The sequence below is a fragment of the Giraffa tippelskirchi genome, chromosome 2, assembly GCF_054371585.1.
Source record: "Giraffa tippelskirchi isolate mGirTip1 chromosome 2, T2T-mGirTip1v1.2.pri, whole genome shotgun sequence".
NCBI lineage: Eukaryota > Metazoa > Chordata > Mammalia > Artiodactyla > Giraffidae > Giraffa > Giraffa tippelskirchi.
In genome coordinates, this window is record NC_137276.1 from 169,682,635 (window position 1) to 169,709,035 (window position 26,401).

A 26,401-nucleotide genomic window follows, 5' to 3' on the forward strand; every position below is an offset into this window, starting at 1 on the left:
ATGGCAATCCACAATGCTTTCCGCGTTCTTAAACTGATCAATTACTTCGAGCTGTCTCGAATTAACTGAAACTCCTCCATGGCTCCCAGATTCATTTCCAGCCACTTCAACTTAAACCAAAAAAACCACAGCAGTACTTCTACAGCTAAAATGGCGAAAGGCCCTTATTTGACACACATTCCTTTAAAAAATGCTGTAGGGCAAGGAGGGCAAGGATTATCCATATTTTATGGGTGGAGAAACTGAAATTAAATCCCTTGTCCGAGCAAATAAGGCTACTTAAGAGGGGAACCCCAGGTAAGAACCTAGAGTTCTGATTTCTAGTCCAGCTGCCTCCGCCCTTCAAAGTCGTCTTGGTTAATCCCGGGACTTGAAATTCCTGGGCCTTGCAGTCACGGAGCTGAATCACGACTCCATTCCTGCGCGCTCGCTGAATCGCGCAGACCAGGGGTCCCACTCCTAAATTGGGTAGGAACCAAGAAGGCCGTGACGCGCGAACCCTCAAAGCGAAATAACTAAACTGTCCTCGGGCTTTCGGGGGCAGGTCAGCCGACGCCAAAGACTATAAAGTGCGGCTGCCCACACACTGCTGGATCCCTAGGGTAACTGGGTAGCGCCCAGGACGCCGGGTCTCCGCCCCTGTCCGGCGCGCCGCGGAGCCCGGCCCCCGAGCGGAGCGCGCACCCCGCCGCCTCGCGTCGCGTGACTCGGCGGGGGCGCGCGGGGTTAGTGCCCGCCCGCGCCACTTCCGACGCAGCCCGAGGTTCAGGTTCCGGGGCGCCGCGGAGCTCCCGGCCTGTCGCGCGGCCCTCTGCGGCGGCCGGGATGGAGGAGGCTGGAGCGGCTGTGGCTACAGCCGGGGAGGCCGAACTGAACTTGTCTCGCCTCAGCGTGCCTCTCGAGACGCTGGAGTCGGAGCTGGAGGCGCGGGGCGAGGAGCGGCGCGGCGCGCGGGAGGCGCTGCTGCGGCTGCTGCTACCGCACAACCGTCTGGTGTCGCTGCCGCGGGCGCTGGGCAGCGGCTTCCCGCACCTCCAGCTGTTGGACGTGAGCGGCAACGCGTTGACCGCGCTGGGGCCGGAGCTGCTGGCGCTGCGCGGCCTGCGCACGCTGCTGGCCAAGAACAACCGGCTCGGCGGGCCGGGCGCCTTCCCCAAGGGCCTGGCCCAGTCGCCGATCTGCCACAGCCTCCAGGTGCTTAACCTCAGCGGGAACTGCTTCCAGGAGGTGCCCACCTCGTTGCTGGAGCTGCGCGCGCTGCAGACCCTCAGCCTCGGCGGCAACCAGCTTCAGAGCATCCCGGCCGAGATCGAGAACTTGAGGAGGTGAGCGGGTGCCTGCCTGAGAGTAGGGAGGCCCGGGACGGGGTCCGGGAGCTCCAGAGTCCCCCACCTAGTCTTGGCTCCGTGGGGTCACGTACCCGTCTTAGTCCAGGCTCTTTTTGAACTCTTTGACTGCGAGTACTGCCCTGCCAACTCGCCAAGTTGGAGTGAAGATCTAATAAGGTCATGGGTGTGACGGCAGCATTTGGTTTATTTTGTTTGTCCTGTGCAGATTTTCAAGACAGTTTTTCTGTCGTCTTTCTGGGGTCTGGGAGAGGGATCCGAAGCGAGCACACACTCTAACAAATGTAAATCCGCGGTTGTCACTTTACTCCGAAGTCTTGGGTGGTTTTCCATGCCTATAAACCAATGTTGATGTTTTGTAGCGTGACATACAAGATGCTCGAAGCTGATCCTTGCTTTTCACTACGTTTCCTGCTCCATCCGTCCTTTCTGTAGCGATACCAGCAATTTGTGGTTTTGTGGTATTCCAGTATTTGTGGAGTTCACTAATCTGTGCGCTTTAACTTGTAGGCACTGACTAAATATGTTGAATGGGTACAGTGCCTCTGTACTGCTGTTCCCTTTGTCTGGAATGTTGCTTGCACTTTGGCAAACTCCTGTTCATCCTTCAAAACTTGTTTTGAAGGGCATTTCTTTGTTTCCTTCGTTTACTGCTTCCTGGATAACAATTAGTTATTGTCTAAACTGTACTTCTTTTGTACCTCATGCACCCTGCCATTGCACTTAACCTTATTGATTATAACTCCATGTTTACAGATCTGCCTCATCTACTGGATTATTCAGTAAATATGTGTTGAATTGAATGGAAGAAGGAAGCAGAGAAGTAACAAAAGTCCCTTAAATAAAGTGAGAAAGCAAGAGCAAGTGTTTTGTTCAAAGTGAAGTGTTTGTTCTTTGTGAAAGAAAAGTAACTACCATCTGTAAAGTATTTTTGCATCCTTTATTGAGTTTTCTGAGATAACCAGATATTAGAGCTGAAAGGGACCTCAGAGTTAAGTGTAGTGAAAAAAACACTGACCTGAGAGTGAGAACTCTTGGTGTCCCAGGCTTAGGCAAGTCACTTAACATATCCTGACTACAGTTTCCTAATCTGCAAAGGAAGGCGTTTAGATGTCCCTTTGTTTACTCACCAGCAGATTTTTATGGAGTACGTACCCTGTGTCAGACACTGTCCTAGGTGCTGGGGATACAGTGATGAAAGGGATCCTGCCCTCCTGGAGCATTGTAACAGAGGAGATGTTGAACAGCTGTTAAATTCATTATCTCATTACAGCTGTTATAAGTTTTGTGAAGAAGTAGGAGTGCGGTGAAATGAAGTAACTTAATTTGGTTTGAGCAAGTAACGTTTGAGTTGAGCTTTTAAAGGTAGAGTTAGGAGTTAACCAGGAGAGGACGGGATGGGATCAGTCCAGGTTGTAGGAACAGTGCACGTGAAAACCCAGAGGCAAGAAGGACTGAAGGCCAAAATTTTGAAAGGAGGACATTGTAATAGAGCATAGTGAGAAAGTAAGTAACAGAAAAGGTGGCAAATATAAATTTGGACCAGATCCTAGACCATGTCATAACTTGAAGGCCATGGTAAAGCTTAGATTTTATTCGAAGTACACCTGAGTTTTATAAAAGCACGGCTGTCTTGTTGCTGTGCAGGAATAGAGTGGGACATTCTATTCTCTACTCGCTGAGGAGAGAGCTGAGAAGAGACTTTGCGGGCTGATTGGAAGGAGTCTCTTCTAGTAAATGAGAGATGATGGTAGCTTATGCTAGGGTAATGCTAGGAGACGTAGTAAGAAATAGAAGAGTTGGAGAGGGATTTAAATGTAAAATTGTCAGACCTTGTTCTTTCTAATTTTGATGTTATATAGTTACAGGATTCTCATTTGAATTTTTTTTTTAACATACTAAGGAAAACTCAGGATAAATATTATTTCCATCACATGGGGGAAGAGATAGGCTAAAGTCTCTCTGTTTTTTTTTTAATGCTTACAGTGCAGCAGGCCTTGTGGTAGGTCCTGTGAATATGCTTTTTAATTTTCACAATGTTTCTGTGAGGAGAGGAAGAAACTGAGGCCTTGAGAAGTCAGATCTTAATATAACAAAGCCAGTAAGTGGTAGAACTGGATTTGACCTTTGGGACTTCTCTGACTTCAAACACATGAATTTCTCACAGTGACAGAGTAGGGCTAGAACCTAATTCTTCTGACTGCTGTTCTGCTGTTGAGTCAGATCAGGAGGACTGTGGCTAAAGCCATTTTCCCAATCTGATTTTCTGGACCACTATCTGTGATTTTTGGTCATTGCCCCTTTGTCTCCAACTGTGTGTAGACTCTCTTATGTCAGTGTTTTCACTTTTCAATTGTATGCTCTTTTACTGATAAGAATCAGTAAATGTTTAGATTATATGCTCCAAATATAGACTCTAGTTGAATGTAGGCTGAAAGAAATGGCTATAGAAAGAGTATAGAAATGCTGTACTCTTAGAAGCAGAGAGAGCCTAGGCAATTGGCCTGATTCACCCTCTTCTTTTTACAGATGAAGAAACTGAGATTTAGTATCAGTGATTTGCTTGAGGTCAAATAGTGACAGTGAGATTCATGTGGTTCAATCCTCGTAGGCTGCTTACTGCTTACTACTGAAATAATACATTAAAACTTCAAAAAAGGAGAGGCAGAGGTTCGGTTACTCAAACCCTAACTAAGGTACCTCCTCAAGAACACCATTTTCTCTTAGAATATACGTGGGCTCCCTCGACCTCATTGGTAACCTTGATGTATTTTGTGTATTGTGCTAAGTTGCTTTTAAAACTGAATGAGGTGTTTCTGGATGCTTGGAATATATCTGCCCTCTTTAACAGTTTAAAAAATAATGCAGAGTATATAATCCATGTGAAGTTTCCCTTTTTGCCCACCTTCCATCCTTTCAGGAGGGAATAACAAGTAAATACTCCTGGCTTAATTGGTGGATTTGACCCTCCAGATTTAGCAGGTTATCTTGATGTGTGTTTCCTGTACTCAGTTGATCCTAGTGATAAAATTTTTAAAAAGTGGTTTCTAAAAGATGACTTTGAAGAATAACAAATAAGTAGAAGGTGAAAATCCTATTTTTATGATTAACTTCATTCCCCTGGAGTAAAGTAGGCTCAGTGTGAATCATGAGGTTGTGGATGTAGATTCTTTCCATCAAAATATGAAGTTCTTATTCAACAAGTAAGTATAATAACTGTTCAGCTAATATATGGACAAACTTGGTTTTGTTCTTACAGTGTTGGAAAAGTAGGTATAATTCATGTTTTGACTATGACCTGTTTCACTATCTGCCTGATGTGGCTTTCAGTCAGTCAGTTCAGTCACTCAGTTGTGTCCGACTCTTTGCGACCCCTGGACTGCAGCATGCCATGCCTACCTGTCCATCACCAACTCCCAGAGTTTACTCAAATTCATGTGTATTGAGTCAGTGATGCCATCCAACCATCTCATCCTCTGTCGTCCCCTTCTCCTCCCGCCTTCAATCTTTCCCAGCATCAGGGTCTTTTCAAATGAGTCAGCTCTTCGCATCAGGTGGCCAAAGTATTGGAGTTTCAGCTTCAGCATCAGTCCTTCCAATGAATATTCAGGGTTGATTTCCTTTAGGATGGACTTGTTGGATCTCCTTGCAGTCTAAGGGACTCTCAAGAGTCTTCAACACCACAGTCCAAGTGCATCAATTCTTTGGTGCTCAGCTTTCTTTATAGTCCAACTCTCACAGCCACACATGACTAGTGGAAAAACTATAGCCTTGACTAGACAGACCTTTGTTGGTAAAGTAGTATCTTTGCTTTTTAATATGCTATCTAGGTTGGTCATAACTTTCCTTCCAAGGAGTAAGCATCTTTTAATTTCATGGCTGCAGTCACCATCTGCAGTGATTTTGGAGCCCCCAAAAATAAAGTCTGACACTGTTTCCACTGTTTCTGCATCTATTTGCCATGAAGTGATGGGACCAGATGTCATGATCTTAGTTTTCTGAATGTTGAGCTTTAAGCCAACTTTTTCACTCTTCTCTTGCACTTTCATCAAGAGGCTTTTTAGTTCTTCACTTTCTGCCATAAGGGTGGTGTCATCTGCATATCTGAGGTTATTGATATTTCTCCCGGCAGTCTTGATTCCAGCTTGTGCTTCATGCAGTCCAGGATTTCTCATGATGAACTCTGCATATAAGTTAAATAAGCGTGGTGACAATATACAGCCTTGACGTACTCCTTTTCCTATTTGGAACCAGTCCGTTGTTCCATGTCCAGTTCTAACTGTTGCTTCTCGACCTGCATACAGATTTCTCAAGAGGCAGGTCAGGTGGTCTGGTATTCCCATCTCTTTCAGAATTTTCCACAGTTTATTGTGATCCACACAGTCAAAGGCTTCGGCATCGTCAATAAAGCAGAAATAAATGTTTTTCTGGAACTCTCATGCTTTTTCGATGATCCGCTGGGTGCTGGCAGTTTGATCTCTGGTTCCTCTGCCTTTTATAAACCAGCTTGAACATCTGGAAGTTCACGGTTCACTTATTGTTGAAGCCTGGCTTGGAGAATTTTGAGCATTACTTTACTAGCATGTGAGATGAGTGCAGTTGTGTGGTAGTTTGAGCATTCTTTGGCATTGCCTTTCTTAGGGATTGGAACAAAAACTGACCTTTTCCAGGTGGCTTTAGAAATTAAAAATATGAGAATTTTGATAGAAATAAAAACTAGGTATTAATGTCCTGGAATGTTTTGAAGCTAGCATGCAATAGGTTGGTATCGTACAAAAGATGACTCAACCAGATGATAAATAGAATGCAGTAAAATATAAATGAAAACTCTTTACCCCGTTTAGAGTCACATACTGAGTTTTTCTCTGGCTCTCAATTCTTCCTTCTGACTTCTTTCTTTCAATATCTTAGTCTGGGGCAAATACCAAGAAATGATATCTCCGTTTGTGCTTCTGCTTTTGAACATATAATGTACTTTAAAAGCCTGTGGTGAGTATTTGAAAATGATTTAGTGTGGGCATGCTACCTCAGGAAAACAACTTTCTTGAGCCACAAGTGTATGATTCTTAGCTTTCTGTGTTTCTCTTATTTTCTGTTTTCTGCATCTTTATGAACCAATCTGTCTTACTTTAATTCCATCTCCCTGTTACCAACCATAATATAGGACTCACGTATATTTTTGTTATATTTAACATCATTTTTGTTTGAGTGGAGAAACAAAGTATGTCCTGCTTACACCTGTGTTTAAGTTGTTTGGTGCTGTGGAGAGCCTAGTGTATTTTTCTAGTGGGTCACTGGGCTTCCTAGAAGAAAGGCACCCAGTGTCCCTAAGGATTGGAGAGGTGAGATACTCTTCAGGAAACAAGTTTAAGGTTGGCCTGTTAATCCTAAACAAAAATGAAAGGAAGAATTCTCCTCTAAATTTTGTGAATGATTTTCCTGATTTTTGTTATTTGTCAAACACCAAAAGAATAGAATTGTTTCAAGGCTGATTAACAGAGGTGCAATGTTGACAAACACAAGAACTTTTAAACATAAACACTACAGTTTTGCTTTAAATTCTTCAGTAGTTTCCTTTATCCTTATAGAAAAGCATGTTTGGAAATAGTAGAGTGTGTTTTAGAAATGTAATTCCCACAAATCATTGAAAAGCTTTAAGTCCAAGAACTTTGGAAATTGTTTGAGTTTGAAAGTGGTACATAAGCCTAAAAATGTAAATTTAATATGCTGATTGTATACGCTAATTAATGATACCCAACAGTTGCAAAGAGATTCATATGGTTTTGAAATCATGAATTTGGTTATATTTTGGGACACCATATCTTTTTCTGCCAAAGTCATGTTAACTATTAAAAGTTTGGCATCCTTTCTGTGTACCTCCCCACCAACTCCACAACACTGAGAGAAAACACTGAGTAGTAACTGGCTACCAGACAGTAGTTTCTCTTAGTTCCTGACTTAAATGTATAGAAAGGACCATATTTATATTTGCTCTCAGATTCACTTGTCCCTTTCATCATTTTCTTTTCTTTTCTTCCTCACTAGACTAAATTGCAAGTTGTTATTTTACTATCAGATCCTTTATAAAAGGACTTTCCAGTATGCTAAAAATTTTTTTTTTAGTGGTCTCATTAAAAAGTGTTCTTTTTCCAAAGAAGTTTCTGTTTTGGATTCCAAATATTCTTTTCTACTCTATTCCGTTCCATTCTATTCTGGTAGCTCTCATGTTTGAAAAATAGAAATTTCTAAGTAACTGAGAAATAACTTATACCATAATCTGTAAGATAAAAAAAATCTTGCCTAGGAACCTCTTTCACCAGTGCTTAAACACTTACATGTAGGAGAATTCAGTTTTGTATCCAGACTGTTGATTTTTGCCACAAGGTAATACTTAAAAGAGAAAAATAAAATAGGCTATCAGGATTAAAGTTTTCTGTTTACTTTTACTGAGCATTGTAAATCTAAAGAGAGAAATGCAGTCTTGAAAAGATTCACCCAATAAGAAATAGAAAAGAGGTATCATAAATATATTTTTTAAATGACAGAGATTCAGGTTCAAATTGGCTCTTTGAATCACCATACATCAAGGAAGGCTGAGATTATGAAATACAGATGAGAAAATCAACAAATAGAAGAAATTTTATCTGAGAAAATATGTATAAGGCAGTCTGTAGAGGACTTTAAGTTTATTTCCTAACTTCAGAGGCTAAAGGAGGGAATTTCATCAGTGCAAAAAGAAAAAAAAAAAAGTTTTAAAACGGAAAACTATGAAAACCCCAATTGGAATTTCTAGAAATAAAAATTCCTGACTAGGAACTCAGTGGGCTGATTGGCAGACTGAGGTCAGCTGGTGAGCCGTGAATCAGTAAGCAGAAAGAGATTACTGAGACATTCTGAAATGCCAAACAAAAAGATAAAGAAGTAGAAAGTATGACAGAAATGTTAACAGAGGTGGAAAATAGATCCTGAAGTTCAAAGTGCTTATTTGCTAGGAATTCCAGAAAGAGAATAGAGAGAATATAGGAAAGGCAGCGCCAGAAGTAATAGTAGAGAATTTCCCACAATTAAAGAAAGAAAGCACTCTAAACTGGTATCTTGATACATCATAAAAAAAAACCTTTAGAACAGTACGGGTAAAGAAAAAAGATCATGAAAACTCCTAATAAGAAGTAAAGCAGAATGCCTTCAAAGAATAATAGTAATATGGGCTGTAATAAGATCGTAGAACAGTATCTTCCTTGTGCTAAGGAAAAGTATTTGTCAACCTAGAATTTTATGCCCAGGCAAGCTGTTATTCAGGTGTGAAGGGAAAATATAAAAACATCAGAGATAAAGGACTCAAAGATGAACAACTGTGAGTCCATACTGAAAGAACTTCTAAAGGATGTACTCCAAGAAAAATGAACTTTAAAAGAAATAGCAACTGCCAAAAACAGTGGTGAACAGAGAAATTGATAAAACTTACTGATGATTCTGAGTAATTATTGATTGGGAATAAATTTCAGTTTATTTTCAAATCAAGGTAGAACATTCTAGATGATAATAGGAAGATGACAGAGAAGTGAGCATGGATGTGTGTTTGGGAGTAAGAAAAAGGGCAAAGGAAATTGAAAGGGTAACTACTAATAAAATAGATGTAGCACATGCAATTCAAAATAATAAAGGAGGAGTGAGACAAAAGGAAGTTTGATGGACACGGCCAAAAGCAGGCTGTTGGGAAAAAGATATTGAGATAGACCATGGTACTAGAAAACACCACGGCAAACATAGCAATGTTCAAGTTGTGCACTGTTTACAAGAGTTTCACTTAAAATAGAAATACCTCGGTAGGTTTAAAGTTAGAGTAGAAAAAAATGTACCAAACATCTCTCTTATCATTTTACATCTGAACGTGACTGCCATAGGTTCTAGTCTGGTCTTCCTGCTGTCACCCCTCCCATTACACTTGCCTCTCCCTGCCACTTCTGCTGTTTTCCATACAGTAACTGAAGTGATCCTTCTAAAGTGTAAGTCCAGTTACACAACTAGCCTTTGTTCACACCCCTTCTACCTAGGATAAATTCAAAATCCTTGCTAAGGCCTGACGGTCCTCTGTGATCTGGCTTTCCCAGGCTACCTTGCTGACTTCGCCAACCTCAGCTAAACCCCCTCTGTCACCTGGATGTACCCACACTGGCTGTGTTGCTCTTTCACAGCACACCACGCTTTTTCCCACCTCAGAGATTTGTACTCCCTCAGTCATTTCAATCAGATCTCCATTCAGGTGTCACCTCCTAAGATAAACCTTTTTTGACCACCCAGTGTACTCTACTGAATGCAGAGTTCTGGAGAATAGCAAGGAGAAATAAGAACGCCTTCTTATGTGAACAGTGTAAAGAAATAGAGGAAAACAATAGAATGGGAAAGACTAGAGATCTCTTTGAGAAAATTGGAGATATCAGGGGAACTTTTCATGCAAGGATGGGCATGATAAAGGACAGAAATGGTAAAGACCTAACAGAAGCAGAAGAGATTAAGAAGATGTGGCAAAACACAGAAGAACTACACAAAAAAGGTGTTAATGACCTGGATAACCATGATGGTGTGGTCACTCACCTACAGCAGGACATCCTAGAGTGTGAAGTCAAGCAGGCCTCAGGAAGCATTACTATGAACAAAGCTAGTGGAGGTGATGCTATGAAAGTGCTGCACTCAATATGTCAGCAAATTTGGAAGGCTCAGCAATGGTCACAGGATTGGAAAAGGTTGGTTTTTATTCCAGTCCCAAAGAAGGGCAATGCTGAAGAATGTTCAAGCTACCATAAAGTTGTGCTCATTACACAAGGTTATGCTCAATATCCTTCAGGCTAGGCTTCAGCAGTATGTGAATTGAGAACTTTTCACATGTACAAGCTGGGTTTCGAAGAGGCAGAGGAACCAGGGATAAAATTGCCAACAGTTGTTGGACCATGGAGAGAGCAAGGGAATTCCACAAAAGCATCTACTTCAGCTTCATTGACTATGCTAACGCCTGTGTGGATCACAATAAACTGTGAAAAATTCTTAAGGAGATGGGAGTACCAGGCACCTAACCTATCTCCTGAGAAACCTGTATGTGGATCAGGAAGCAACAGTTAGAAATGGACATGGAACAACAGACTGCTTCAAAATTGGGAAAGAATACAATAAAGCTTTATATTATCACCCTGTTTATTTAACTAATATGCAGAGTACAAGCTGGAATCAGGATTGCCAAGAGAAATATCAACAACCTTAGATACGCAGCCACTCTAATGGCAGAAAGTAAAGAGGAACTGAAGAGCCTCTTGATGAGGACGAAAGAGGAAAGTGAAAAAGCTGGCTTGAAACTCAACATTAAAGGAAAAAAAATAGGATCGTTGTACCCAGTCCTGTCACTTCATGGCAAATTGAAGGGAGAAAAGTGCAAGCAGTGACAGATTTTATTTTCTTGGGTTCCCAACTCACTGCAGATGGTGACTGCAATCATGAAATTAAAAAGACTCTTCTTCCTTTGATGGAAAGCTATGACAAACCTAGAGACTATATTAAAAGCAAAGACATCACTTTGCTGACAAAGGTGCATATATAGTCAAAGCTATGATTTTTTTCCAGTAGTCATGTACGCATATGAGAGTTGGACCATAAAGAAGGCTGAGTCCCAAAGAATTAATGCTTTCAAATTGTGATGCTGGAGAAGACTCTTGAGAGTCCCTTGGACTGCAAGGAGATCCAACCAGTCAATCCTAAAGGAAGTCAACCTTGATTATTCATTGGAAGGACTGAAGCTGAAACTCCAGTATTTTGGCCACCTGATGCTAAGAGCTGATTCATTGGAAAAGACCTTAATGCTCGGAAAGATTGAGGACAGGAGGAGAACAGGGCAACAGAGGATGAAATGGTTAGATAGCATCATCAACTCAAAGGACATGAATTTGAGCAAACTCTTGGACAGAGGAGCCTGGTGTGCTGCAGTCCATGAGATTGCAAAGAGTTGGACACAACTTAGCGACTATAAACAATAACAATAGCATCTACAGTATCACTTCCATCACTGTCTGATTAGCTCCATTTTTCTTCATAGCACTTAAAACTATCTGGCATAATATGTATACATTTATTGATTTACTGTTTGTCACTAAAATGTAAGCTTCTTAAGGTCAAGAACTTGGTCTTATTTACACTATATACCCAGAAAAGTACCTGGTAATGGTCAGTGCCTAGTTCATATTCATTGATTCTGTGGTATATAGTAATGTTATTCCATTTTAAAGAAGAGAAAACTGGGAGATAATGAGATTAAGTAATGGGCACAAATTCTTATACTGGTAAATGGAGAAGCTAGAATTAAATGATACAAATACTAACAAAAATAACTGGTAGACAGTATTGATAATCAGAGGAAGTAGATTTTAAGGCAAAATGGATTAGAAGGAAGAATGAGAAATGCTTCATGTGAATTAAGGAATGATGCAGCAAGAAGTTATAATAGTCATGGACCTGAATGGATCTTCAGTATAGCTTCCATATTTTGAGGAGAAAGAGAGCAAAAATTGACAGAACTCTGAAGGGAAGTTTCGTGGGTGGCTCAGTGGTAAAGAATCTGCCTGCAGTGCAAGAGACTCAAGTTCAATCCCTGGGTGGGGAAGAGCCCCTGGAGGAGGGCATGGCAAGCCACTCCAGTATTCTTGCCTGGAGAATCCCATGGATATAGGAGCCTGGCAGGCTATAGTCCATAGGATCACAGAGTGTCAGACATGACTGAAGCAACTTAGCACACACGTAAAATGCTCACACTAAAGGGAAGTGGGAAGACCATGGTTCTCATAGAAAATTAACCATCAGAGTAAGAAGGTGAAATCATGAGAGACTATAAAAAATTTGAATTGCACAATTAACAAGCTCAGTCCTAAAAGCTCCACATTCTTTTTACACATATAAAATGTGAACAAATGCTCTAGGCCACAGAAGCACAAGGTTATGCAGAACATATGTTTAACAACAACAAAACTCCCAACAGATTAAAAAAAAGCCATATAACCCATGAGAAAAATGGGTAAAGGATAGGAACAGGCTGTTTTCTAAAGATGTACAAATGGCTCCAAACACAAAGAGATGCTAAACTTCACTAATAATGAGAGAAGATTACAAGTACAGAATGGTATCATTTTTCACACCAGCTAAGTAGTAAAAAAAATATTAAATAGGAAAAAAAGAGGGATAAAGCAGGTGATGATAGTAAATATTGGCAGGGCTTGTAGGGTAATGAGTGCTCTTAAATGCTAATTTGGATTGTAATTTGCTGTAACTCTGCAGGGTAATTTGTTTTTTTCTTTTAACATTAGAGCTTATACCCTAAAATCTGCCAATGCTCAGGTCCTTCCCCTGGAACTCTGATTTAGTGGATCTGAATGGGGTCTGGCTTTTAAAGCTTTAAAAGTATCCCAGTTAATTCTTAACCTGGAAGTTTGGGTAACAGTTGAGTAGACTTATTTTTCCCTGCATTTAAAGTTGTCTTAAAAGAATGATAGTGTCTACTGAGTTAGCAGATATAGCAGGAAGACAAAATAACATAGTAATGGAAAAGATCTGTATGTATACGTTTTAGGTATATAATAAGAACTGATTCTGCCATCTCTGCTCTCCCTGCTCCAGAAAGTTTTGGAGAGAGCCTGTCTACTGGTCATCACCACAAGGAGTAGCAGTACATTTTGGTGCAATATATGCTGTGTCTAAAATATTGTTAGCATTATTAGAAAACAAGATGATTAACTGGAACTTTAATTTCAAAATAGTGGTTCAGTTTTGCATAATTTGTTTAGTTGCCTCTGAAGTTTACAGTTGCTATAATAAGAGCAAAGAAGAAATATAAATTTAAGCATGTTTTTCCATTCTTCAGTGGAATGATAATGTATTGAATCCAAACCCACCAGCATAGAATACAGGGCTCCTATAATCTGGCCTTTCTCCAGCTGTACTCTGGGCTCCTCAACATGAATTCTTTTATGTGTCAAAAGGTATACTCATTATCCCATAAAAACCCTCTTTCCAACCTGAAGTTCCTCTTTCCTGCTATCCTAAATGGGCTAAATTCATAATCCAGCTGGTCACAACATTTTTGGGAGCCTTTCTAATCAGAACTAATGTCCTTTTATTATTTCTCTACTTGTTAAACCCTTATATCATTTATGGATTGTTCTGCTCATTTTGGTATTTTAATCATATTATGCTTATCTGATGCCTTATTTTGCATTTAATTATAATACTGCCTCACATTGGGGTGTCTTGTCTATTTACCTATAATATGAGCTCCCTGAAGAATGCATTCTTCCGTCAAAGACTGTATAGACAAAGAAATCCTGAATAAAACATTTGCTGAATGGATAAATGATACGTGTTCATTTTAATAAAGACAGTGAGGTACTTGTCCAACTTTTTTTTTATTTATTTTTGCAGTTTAGAGTGTTTATATCTTGGAGGAAACTTCATCAAAGAAATACCACCAGAATTAGGAAATCTGCCTTCTCTAAATTACTTGGTATTATGTGACAACAAAATCCAGAGTGTGCCTCCTCAGCTTTCACAGTGAGTATTTTCGGGTGTTTATGTGTACACATACATCCGTGCTTAGGAATTACTGTCCAGCATTCACCCACATGGTTTGTATGTGGAAAAGAATTAAGTGTTATCAAAGTAAATGATACAGAAAGCTCTGAGGTATGCTGTGAATTGGGTTGCTTATTTTTACTTTTAAATGCTCTGACATATTCCTCAAAATTACTGAGCCTCTTTTCTCTTTTTAAAATTTATTATTTAAAAAAAATTTATTAAAGTATAGTTGATTTACAGTGTTGTGTTAAGTACTGCTATACAGCAGAATGATTCAGTTATACATATACATGTATTCTTTTTCATATTCTGTTATGGTGTATCAAAGGATATTGAATGTAGTTCCTTGTGCTATACAGTAGGACATTGTTTATCTTGTATGTAACAGTTTGCATCTTCTAAGCCTAAACTCCCAATTCTTCTTTCCCCTACCCTACTTCCCTTGGCAATCAGAAGTGTGTTTTCTAGTCTGTGAGTCTGTTTCTGTTTCATAGGTATGTTCATTTGTGTTATATTTTAGATTCCACATGTAAGTGATATCATATGGTATTTGTCTTTCTCTTCCTGACTTACTTCACTTAGTATGATAATCTAGGTCCATCCATGTAACTGCAAATGGCATTATGTCATTCTTTTTATGGCTGAGTAGTATTCCACTGTGTGTGTGTGTGTATGTACATGTGTACATCTTCTTTATCCATTCATCTGTCAATGGACATTTAGATTGTTTCCACATATTGGCTGTTGCAAATAGTGCTTCTGTGAAAATTTCGGTACATGTATCTTTTCGAATTATAGTTTTGTCTGAATGTATGTTCAGGAGTGGGATTGCTGCATCATATTACAGGTCTATTTTTAATGTTTTGAGGAACTTCCATGCTGTTTTCCATAGTTGTTGAGCCTCTCTTCTGTAATCAAAAATAGGGTATTACTTTGGCATAGGTTCCCCAAGGTTTTATGGAATTTTGTTGACTCATATTTGCTATGTAGCATTCATACCCAGTGAGATAATGTGAAGGAGCTTGATTCCTGTAGCATTTGAAATCTTTGCTTTTTTAGGTATCTGAATGATAAAGCATGCCAAAAAAAAAAGCCTTTAAATCTAGTATTTATATCAGCTAACACAGAATACTTTCTAAATATTTGGAGCTCCCTAAGATTCCATGACATACACAAATTTGGGCTCTAATTTAGTTTCAGCATCTTTTAATTTTAGTTGTATTGATATTAACCTTAATGGCTCATTCTTATGGGGAAATTGAGTTCTTCACTTAACTTTCTGAGTAGTTACCTTGTTTATGGCTGTTGATTTTTGTACTGCCTTCCTTCTAGGTTGCATTCACTTCGTTCCCTTAGTCTTCACAATAACTTGCTGACATACCTGCCTCGAGAGATCCTCAACCTTATTCATTTGGAAGAACTGAGTTTGCGAGGGAACCCACTGGTTGTTCGTTTTGTTAGAGATTTAACCTATGATCCTCCGACTCTCCTGGAGTTAGCTGCACGGACCATTAAAATTCGAAATATTTCCTACACTCCCTATGATCTTCCCGGGAATCTTCTTAGATACTTGAGTTTAGCCAGCAATTGTCCAAACCCAAAGTGTGGAGGTAAGTTAATTGTGTCCTGTTACCCATTCATTTAGTTACTTTTAAATTAATGGTCTAAATGTTGTTATAATTAGCTGTCTTCTTTCAGAGAAAGGTGGTTTGTCTCTGTTTCTGTTTGCTTTATCTTTTCACCCTTTTACCAGATAGTAATACATTTTACCCTCTCTGTGTTCCTTCCTTCCTCCCTCCCTCCTTGCTTTCCTCTCTCTCTTCTTCCTTTTCTTATTTCTTCTTTTCGTGGTACTTTCGAATTCATACACAAGGCAAAATACCCAGAAAGTCTTATCCTGTCATGGAACTATCATAGGATAAGCTAAGTTGGTAAGATGAGGGGACAAAACATAAATAGCTCTAAACGCTTTAGAAGAGTCTCTAAAATGTTTAGCTACCTTTCATGTTTATTTGAAGGACATTTTTTTAGACTCAGCATTCTGAGTATCAGTATCAGTATCAGCATTCTGAGTATTTACTACCTTTGTAAAGTATAATTCAAAATGTATGAGAATAGGATGAGCATGTGTCAATTTCAGAATGTATCTTGGAATTCTATATTCTTTTAAATTCGTGGTTCAAAATTTCTTGAGCTTAGAGCATTTGGGGAGAATTGAATAATGTAATATAACTCAGAGTAAAGTAGGAATCCAAAATACTATTGGAAATCATAGGAGGGAGAGAGTACGTTTATTAGATCTGGAAAAGATGAGACAGTTCTTGAAACATGAGTTGAATTTTGATATGGTTTGATTGAGGATAGAAAACTTTTCAGATGGAGAGCGTAAAAGGGGGAACAAAAGCAAAAAAAGTCGGATGAGTAACAATTTGACTGAAATGTACGGTTAAAGGAGTAACGAGAGAAGAGTAAAAGGTACATCGAGGACAGGTTATGAAGGGCCTGAAGCGCCAGGGTGTGTGGAGCAGAATCGGTAAATAGCAGGTTGGTTTATTTTGGCTCCCTCATAAAAGACTTATTTTTTTAAAAAATCCAACTTAGTAGAGGTACAGGAAGGTTTTTATTATTGTAGGATAAATGTGGGTGCCAGGAAAATGCTGCATAAATATGATCAGAGCTGAGGTTTCCCCCAGCTCTCAAGGTCGTCTTATACCTTGAAAACTGTTACAAGGTTAAAAAGAGAGAAGGTGATTTAAGTTTCTCAAAGAATATTAAAGATCAAAAGGATACAAATAGTTTAAAAAAAGAAAAATGACACTACTCGGGGCCATTTCTGGGCACTTATTCTTAGAAGTAGAGACTGCTGTGCCAAGTTAGAAGTGCTTTAGGTTTTCTCTGGTTCTCCTTTCCAAGCTGGCTTTAACAGTGGCAAGAGACAACAGTCACACCAGGCCCTCAGGCTTAATAGTCTGTATCTAATCTCTTTGAATCTATCCTTTTCTAGAAATGGACCTCCACAAGAATTCTCCTGTCTCTCTTAAATGGCTTCTTAATGAGTTCTTTAGTATACTGCTATGTTATTTATCTTAGGAACAAAAATACTTTTTACATTATTAGCTTAAAATTTGAGATAATAATCTGAAGTGAACCGTTGACATTTTCCCCCTCAGATTCCTTAGTTGTTGAACTCTGTAAACAAAAGTAATTTTTTATTTTGTGAGATAATTTGTATAGTCTGGAGCTCTTACAAATGACAAGATAGTATTATACTGTTTTAGCTCTTGGTTACTCTATAATGGGCTCTCTGATGGTTCAGTGGTTAAGAATCCTCCTGCCAGTGCTGGAGATGCAAGAGATGCAGGTTCGATCCCTTGGTGGAAAAGATCCCCTGGAAAAGGAAATGGCAACCCACTCCAGTGTTCTTGCCTGGGAAATCCCATGGACAGAGGAACCTGGCAGGCTACAGTCCATGGGGTTGCAGAGTCAAACGCGACTAGTGGCTAAACAACAGCAACTCTATAATGCTTAATTTTATAAATGCTTTTTTATTCTATCTTGTTTTAGAAGCTAGCACATTATGGGCACTTTTTGTTAATATTGATTGATCAGTTTACTGAATTGGTCCACTTTTCCTACATTGTTCAAAGTAACATACTATGAATTTCCCTTTTTAAGCTATCAGTTATACTGACTTACTACAGGATCACAAAATCAGAAAGTTAATGGAGAAATAACAGAAGAAAAATAAATAGGAGAGAAGTTGTCCTTTGCTTGGACTACATCTTTTTATTTTGGTCCCATATGTTATATACACAGAGTAGTTGGTGCCAGAGGAATCTTAGGTAGAGTGTAAAGATTGAGATTCTTCTCCAGAGAGGCGATGGGACCCAGGGTTCTAGGTGTTCCAGTTACACTGCAGCTGTTGTGACAGCCTTCGTAGTTAGAGACGTGCAGGAGGAGGAGCAGCTGGAAGCCCACGACACAGTAGCCTCTGCTTTCCTGTCATCACTAGCTGTATTTTTACTTAGCTGAAGGGCCACAGATCAGGAGCACTAAATTAGGCAACAGAAGAGCTAATTACTAGTTTCAGTCTGTGTTGCAGTATATAATAGCATGAAAGTCAGATGAGATCGGTAGTGAAACAGCTTTGAAGCTGTACAGTTAGACCCTGTGGAAATATGATGGCATTTGGTTAACTTTTAATTTTTCCTTCTCATTACATAAGGACAGGGGTACCAAAAGTCATCTCCTTTGTGCAAATTTTGGGTATAATAATTCTTTAAGATCATTATCAAAGGAGCTTTGTGTGTGTGTGTGTGTGTGTGTGTGTGTGTGTGTGTGTGTGTGTGTGTGTTTTAAGTTCCTTGACTGTAGGGTAGTACCACGGAGTGGCTTGGGGGATAGAGAAGGGGCACTTTAGGTGTCCTATAATCTCCATCAGCCACTGTCCACCAGGTCACCAGAGACAACAAGCTGAGTCAACAGTGTCCTTTTAATGCCAGCTCCCTTTAAAGTAAATCTCCTGACCTTTTCTTTGTAGTCAGATTGCTATCTCTAAGACCTTCCAGTATTTCTATAAACAACTATGGAAGAAGCCACTACCTCTGCTTAAGATTCTCAAAAAAGAAGACTGTAAGATATTTTTTCAGAGTGATGAATATAGGATTGAAAAAGAAACCGTGGCTCTTTGCTCTGCTTTGTAATGATTACTTTGTACTTACTCTTCCTTCTCTCCAGGAGTCTACTTTGATTGCTGCGTCAGACAAATTAAATTTGTCGACTTCTGTGGGAAATACCGCCTCCCTCTGATGCACTACCTGTGTTCGCCGGAATGCTCTTCCCCTTGCAGTTCTGCCTCTCACAGCTCCACATCCCAGAGCGAATCCGACTCAGAAGATGAAGCTAGTGTGGCTGCACACAGAATGCAGAAAGTTCTTCTTGGTTGAAAAGGGTGCAGGGTGGTGTGAAACACTAAAAGACTGAGCAGTGGTGGTTAGAAAAGAGAATAGACTTTGAGGTTCACTAGAAACTGTATCTTAAATGTCCATGACATAGTTGGAGATTTTGTGTTTCTCGCCATTCAGCAGGAAGAAGCCCAGTTCCATGTTTGGGTTCTTGGAATATAATTCGCTCTGAATGGCAGTTTCAAGTTTAGCTATTGTTTGCAGTTTTCAAGCTTTGCATGAATCACTCAGCAGAATGGAACATTCTGCAGAGCAGTGCTATAATAAACCACCAATGCTTTGACTTGTGACAGCTGACATGAAAATAGAAATCATCACAGCTGTAATTTTTACCAGTGTTGTCCTTGAGTTTAGGTTGAACACTATACCGTAACAGGATTAACCTTCCTTTCTTGTATTACCCATATGTCTAGATTACAGTTTTTCAGATAAGCTCACAGATGATTACATAGGACCTAAACCTTTCTCAGCTACTGATTGGCAAAGGAAGGGATACAACTCTTATGTGGGGTTTTAAAACTCTTCAGTTCTGCTCCTTTGTTCTATGTGATTGTTGTTATCCTTGTATAATCCAGCAGTGACTGTAACAGTGCCTTAATCATAACGAATTTAGAAATTTATTCAAGAAATGATACCAGAGCAGCCTATAACCTGACATACTATGCAGAATGGTTTAAAATATGCTTTAACAGAGCTAGGTAAACAAATGTATATCTGACATCTGAGCTCATAGCCACCTTAACTTCATTTTTGTTGAAACAAATCACTTTTATACTTAATGGGGAGCCAACCAGCTTGACCTTAAGAAAGAATAATAGATTTTGATGGAAAAATCTATCAGATTTCTTTCAACAGAAAAGAGATGTTAGATAGGAAACTTCTTTATATCTTGCATTAAAGGAACAGGAAAATGATTTTAAAAGTTTTAGGAGTCCACTGTGGCTCCTTTGCCTGTGTATGAAAGGGCTTTCTTGGTGGCTCAGATAGTAAAGAATCTGCCTTGCAATGCAGGAGATCCTGGGTTTGATCCCTGGATCAGGAAGATTCCCTGGAGAAGGGAATGGCAACCCACTCCAGTATTCTTGCCTAGAGAATTCCATGGACAGAGGAGCCTGGTGGGCTACAGTCCATGGGGTCACAAAGAGTTGGATACAACTTTGCCTGTGTGTACTGAACTGTAACTTCCTTCAATTTTAAAGAAAAACTAGAGAAACATGACAACGAGTGAAACAAAATTGGGCACAGCAGTCATTGTTTTTACACAGTAGAACAGTTTTTAAAACAAGTTTAACCATGGAGTACTTTTTGGAAATAATATATTGATAAAATATTTTAAATGTATTAATACCGCCTTAAAATATAGCAGAGAAATGGTTTCACATATTGCTAGTAGAAATGACCAAATTTTTATTAACCTAGTATGCAGTAAAAACTAATAGTACAACTATAGTTGACATTGTAATATAAAATACACAGCACACACTAGCAATCATTAGATAACTTACTTGTAATAACATAATGGTTTGTTGGAGAATATTACCTGTAGAGTAAGACACAGTCCAGAAACACATTGGAACATCAGATGATCTCCTTTCTGACTTCTGGCATTCATGACTGGGCACACCTTTTCTTAAAAGCAGGTTGTTGTATAATAATGATATGTACATATGTTAGGTTTTTGTCATATATATATATATATTTTATTTTAGAAGAGAATATACCGTAGGATAGGTTGTTTTGTTTATTATATGTAATTCATGAAACATCATGAGAGTTTCATGACTGCAGTTGTGAAACGCTGCTATGGAGTGAATCCCTTCACTCTGTTGTAATAAGATTCCTTTTTCCTTTTGATCCAGAAATTCTCTTATGTTTATAGAAGTAATGTAGCATAGTAGTACATAGGTGATTATATCATAAAATGGAAGTAATAAAAAGTCTTTGTTTACTTTTCCATTTGAGCCACACAACTGGGCTTCCCAGGTGGTGCTAAAGGTAAAGAACCCGCCTCCCAGTGCAGGAGACATGAGAGACGCAAGTTCCATCCCTGGAGGAGGGCATGGTAACCCACTTCAGTATTCTTGCCTGGAGAATCCCATGGACAGGGGAGACTGGTGGGCTCTGGTCCACAAGGTCGCAAAAAGTCGGACAGGGCTGAAGCGACTTAACATGCACGTAAACTGCATACTATTAATACAAAACTGAAAGATAAAGATGACTTAGGCAAGTGCCTAAGTGGCAAGCCCAAAGTGTTCTGTAAGTAAGTGATTTAGGTAAGATCCATAAAATACTTTCATAGAAAGTAAATAATGTATTCATAGTAAAAGACTAAAATTGATAGGAACAAATTTTTTCTGGCTGAAATGCTTTAGGTTTACTTCCTAATTCATTACCAGTTTGACTTAAGTAACAGCTTGGGTAATTTTCTAATATAGATATGGTACTTAACCTTGCCAGCTTCCAGGAAAGAAGATATTCTGATTTTTTACAGACTTAACTCAGTCCAACCAGAAAAAATGTCTAGTCTTTGCTGTGCACTATAGATGTATACATTGTATATAGCAAATTGTTATATTTGTATGTACATTTGAAAATCTCTGATTAGTATGCAGCTGTCTTTGGTTACTTTCACTGAAATCTGCATTTTAGGTGTCAGTTTTATCTCTTTATTTTTTTTAATCTTGACTTAATCTTTTATAAGAGCTGCTAATAATTTCTAAGCTTTTCCCTGTTTCTTTTCTCTGCCTTCCTTGTTTTGGTAACTGATGGCTATAAAAATTAACCAGGAGTGAGATACAGTTCCAGAGTCATACAGCTAACTGCACATTTAAATTGATAGTATCTCTAGGTGCTGAGTCACTTGTTTTTGTGTAAGTTTTTGATATTGCTCCACTTGGACAAATTTAGTGACCAAAACTTGACGTGGATAAAGCTACTTAACCAAAGCATTCACAGCGGGGGAAGGAAGAGGGTAGGATGAACATTAATGTGTTTAGAATGGAATTCTTCACTGCAGGTGTGGAATTGAAATGAACATTCTTAGTAATCTTAATTCCTAGAATCCAGTTCTCTCAAGTGTCACCAAACTGAGCTGGTGAAATAGTCCTAAGATTTTTAGGAAATAGGAAGATTAGGTAATAGAATGTTTTGCTTCCATGGTGCCAAGGGATTGGCTGACCAAAGGACAAGCCAGTCAGGTTCTCAGCATTCCCTGTATTTGTGTAGTAGAGGTAGATCTGAGGGTTACTGTTCGTATTTTACTTCTAAATGCTTGCTGATTTAGAAAGAGTCTCGTACTCTAAAGTTCTTGATATTTGGAACTTTAAGTTAACAAATTTAAAAGTAAAGACTTGCATTATAAACTGTACCTCAAATTTGAGAAATTTTTGTGTTAAATGTAGAGTTGAAAGCTCCACACTAGTGCAGGGAAACACTGCAGACCAAGTGTACCATACATTGTAAATACCAGTTTTAAACAGAAGACAAGAAAAAGGCTGATTGCTGAAGTGTTAAGTGAAAGAAATATTTAAAAACAACAAAGGACAGAGAAAGAGAAGTCACTCAGGGAGATCCTTGAGCCAAGAAAGTTTTTTAAAATAAGATTAAATTGTTTTGAAATTAAGTGGCCCACTAACTACCATCTGGAAGCCTTTATCACAAAATTTCTTCAGCTTCTGCTAGTGGGAGATTGTCTACATTCCCCCATAATGCAGGGCCAGCAAATAATAGGATTTTCTTACAGCTAACTTTGGTCTTTCCAAAGGGAGAAAAGTAATACCTCATTAACCTGGAATTTGTGGTACACACTTGGTTAATGTTTACCTTTTCACTATATAAAAGAGAAAAAATACTAGGCAAATAATTAGTGCAAATAAAGTTTGATCTTACAAAGCATATTAGCAGTAGCTATTTATATAAAAAGTTATTCTAAATAAGACCCTTTGTAGGCAGAACTTGTTATCATAGTGTATATAGTATGTAGTATATAAAATTAGTAAAGCTGCATTTATTTAGAAATACCCAATTTTTACCTGAAAGAGAAGAAATGGTCTTCTCATCCAAAGTAGAGATTTTATTATGTCAGTATAAATATTTCTCCCCATTTAGTCCAAAATAGCTTTGAAGTTGTTTTGAGTATTTAACAACAGTAAAGACTGCTGTGTGGGTTTTAGGCAACATGACCTGGAATCCATAGTTCTTATTTCCACTGTTTAGAAAGGTATTTGACCTTCACCGTTCCTGTATTAAGCACTATACTCTCTGTAACATTAATCTGATGAATTTAATAGCATCCAATTTTGTATTTTATTATAGTCATGATCTTTTTAAGGGTAGCAGTGCCTTCAGTTGTGCTTAGAAAGTGTGTGCCTTAAATCTCCCGTTCATTAAGTTGTATGTGACAGCCTTGTGACCACTTGCTTTTGAGTAAAGGGAGAATGACTGTGATCCTGAAGGGCTTCCTCCCCTAAAACCAGGCCTAATGCCTATGAGTTTAGGGCTTCTGGAGCTGGAATCCTAATCAGGCATACTATCACAGACGGATTAGGGTCCCTGAAATAGAATCAGTGAAAAGGTATATTCTCTTTTCATATTACTTTATAAAGAAAATATATCTGCTACCAGTTCCTAGCCAATGCATATTAATAGCATATAAAGATATTATTAGCATATTCTATGCTTTCTTTTTAATACCAGGTTAAAGGGGGAGTATGTTTTAATATTTTTGCATGTAGATATCTGTGTTCTTTTTCTGTCTCTTCTTGGTTCATATTTGCTAAGAATTGATGTAGAAAATAACGGTTCACTAACAACAAACATGACACATTATCAGACATTCACCGGGTAATATTGATTTGGGTGCTACTAGACTTTTAACTAGAACTTGTTTATCAGTCTCAGTTTATTGTAAGAGACAGTATTCAATCTACTTAGTATTAAATTTGTTAGTGTAATGAAGGTTATATACCATTATACCAGAAAGCCATGGTTGGAGAGACTATCTGCATTTACCAGAAGTTGCTTTCTTCCTTTGGTTGTGAATAAATCAGGTAAAACTATTATATTTTCAATTCCAGTTACAGGAAGAAACCAGGGATAAGATTGACATCACTATTGCTGGTTCTACAGAAACATTACTAAATTGGTTAGTTCTGTCTGCAACTAGTGTTTTAAGAGAATCCTTTCACTAACTTAAATGATTGGCATTGATATGTTATTGAAAAGGAGTATTGACCTCAACAATCACTTTACAACAGTCATGGAAAGACTTGTATGTCTATAATCGGTATCTGTTGCATTTCTGAGCCCACTTTGTATTCCTGAGAAACAAAAATATAATGGGGGAAATATTTTATATAACCAGTATTTTAACTTTTTATAAAGTTTGAGATTTTAAAGTATCAACAAAGGATATTGAAAATAAATGTACTTTTACTTTAGTTAAATTACATCTTATTATCTGAGTTCTTAATTTTCTGTATTTGAAATCTTGTGAATTAATATATCTATAGGTATATAGATGTTTAAAACAGTAGTAACAGTGTAACTAAGCAATGTGACTCAATAATTACATTTTATTTTCAGAACAAGATACAGTTTATTGCATCAGATTTATATATTACCTGTAATGGTAAATACTCTAATCAGAATGTGTAAGCTAATTCAATTCTATACCTCCTTTACCCCCTGCCAGGACACACAAAAGAATGTGATCTAACATTAACCCTCTGTGAATTTTGCCTTATCGAACATTGTGCCTTATTTTATTAAAAGTGTTTTGTTGGAATCTAATTCTGTATTCTGGAAAAGTAAAAGTCTTTTAATTGACAAGCATTTACTTAAAAATCTTATACTGTTGATTTTTGCCTGATTACTCGCTGTACCGTTGCTCATCTATTCTTTGAATTTTTTCAATCCATGAATAATACAGTAAGCATATGTCAGCATTTATATTCTCTGTGCCAGATGCAAAGGATGAAAGATGAACTAGACCAGATCCTTTCCTCCTCCTTCCACAGTCGTAACAGACTTACAGATGCATACTCTAATGTGAAATTGGTGAGGTCATTTTGCTAGTGGAAAGTCAGTTATTTCTTGCATTTAGTCCAGAACCAAGGAATCTTAATGCAAAGTAGTATAGTATTAACCAAGCACATTGATATTACAGTACTTATTCAGTGCCATTATTTTGGTTGACTCGAGAACAACTGACATATTTCTGGATTCTAGAATTTGAAAGAATATCATGATTGGTTGTGAGTTATGGTAAACAGACTGGGTAGGAAAGACACACTTTGCAAAACAGCCATTGTTTAAAATTTGCTGAAATGGAAAAGGCTTAGAGCACTCTACCTGGTTGGTATATAAGACTTCTTGATAAAGATGGGCTTAGAAATTTGAGGGCACAAGAGAAAAAAATGTCAGTTGTAACTGATCTTTCCTGAGGGTAAAACTCCCTAACCTGCCCAATTGAGGATATCCTCCTTAGAGCAAGTGTTAAAAGAAAAATGTCTTAAATGGCTCATCTAATTCTGTTGTACCACAGAGAGAGCCTGAACATTCCAGAGGCTGTGTGAGATTTGGATGTGTCCTATCCGAACATCAGGTATCGAAGTCTTAAAGAGGTCTGAAATTGACTCGCTTTTTTGAGAGATGAAAAAGTTGAAGTCCAGAAACACTTGTCCAAGACTTCACATGACTAAATCTTAAATCTAAGACTCTGGATTCCCAGGTCAGTGCTGTCTCCACTACAGTATGCTACCTTCTTTAATTAATATGTACTCTGTTGTGTGACAGGAAATAAGATTTTGCACTATCACTTCAGAATTTTGCATTTTTACTGGTAGGATAAATACTTGGATGGCTTGTTATGTTTACAAAGCACATTCAAAAGTCTGCTTTGTTTAATCTTCATGACACTGAGGTAGGACTAGGTTTGGTGAAGTTTGTTGGTGTGGGTTTGTCATACCCTTTCCCTTCTCTGCATCTGAAATCAAGAAATTGACATAGATTTGAGAAAGGGATATTTAGCTTTATCAAATCAGAATTGAATTTCTACTCTCCTTGAAGAGTATAACAAACCCAACTCAGATTCCCCTGCATGGGTCCTGTACCCTTAGATAGCATTTCATGAGACTGACTCTTAACATCACAGATCTGAAGGAGGTCAAATGCTGCCCAATTAGGAAAAGATGTAAAATGATTTCTGGGCAGCTGTTCTCAACCCTGGTTGCGCTTTAGAACCACCGTGAGTGAAAGTCGCTCAGTTGTGTCCGACTCTTTGCGACCCCCTGGACTATACAGTACCACCATGGGAGCTTTCAAAATACACAAAAGTACAGGGCCTCATCACCAGACCCATTGAAACCTGATCTCTAGAGGTGGAGTCTGGGCATCAATGGTTACAGAAGCTCTTCTCCATGACTCAGTTACACAGCAAGGGTGCCTAGTCTTTTGTGAAAGTCCCTTCGTGGTAATGAGATCAGT

The 26,401-nt window shown here is 38.6% G+C and overlaps 1 protein-coding gene across 1 annotated transcript; it reads left to right on the forward strand.

Moving 5' to 3' along the window:
• Window positions 1–774: 774 nt before the first annotated feature.
• On the forward strand, window positions 775–24,760 carry LRRC58 (leucine rich repeat containing 58). The gene is made up of 4 exons (XM_081571894.1): window positions 775–1,325; window positions 13,800–13,928; window positions 15,285–15,562; window positions 18,690–24,760. The coding sequence occupies exons 1-4, from the start codon at window positions 826–828 to the stop codon at window positions 18,896–18,898; spliced, it is 1,116 nt and encodes a 371-aa protein (XP_081428020.1). The 5' UTR covers window positions 775–825; the 3' UTR covers window positions 18,899–24,760.
• The last annotated feature ends 1,641 nt before the right edge of the window (window positions 24,761–26,401 follow it).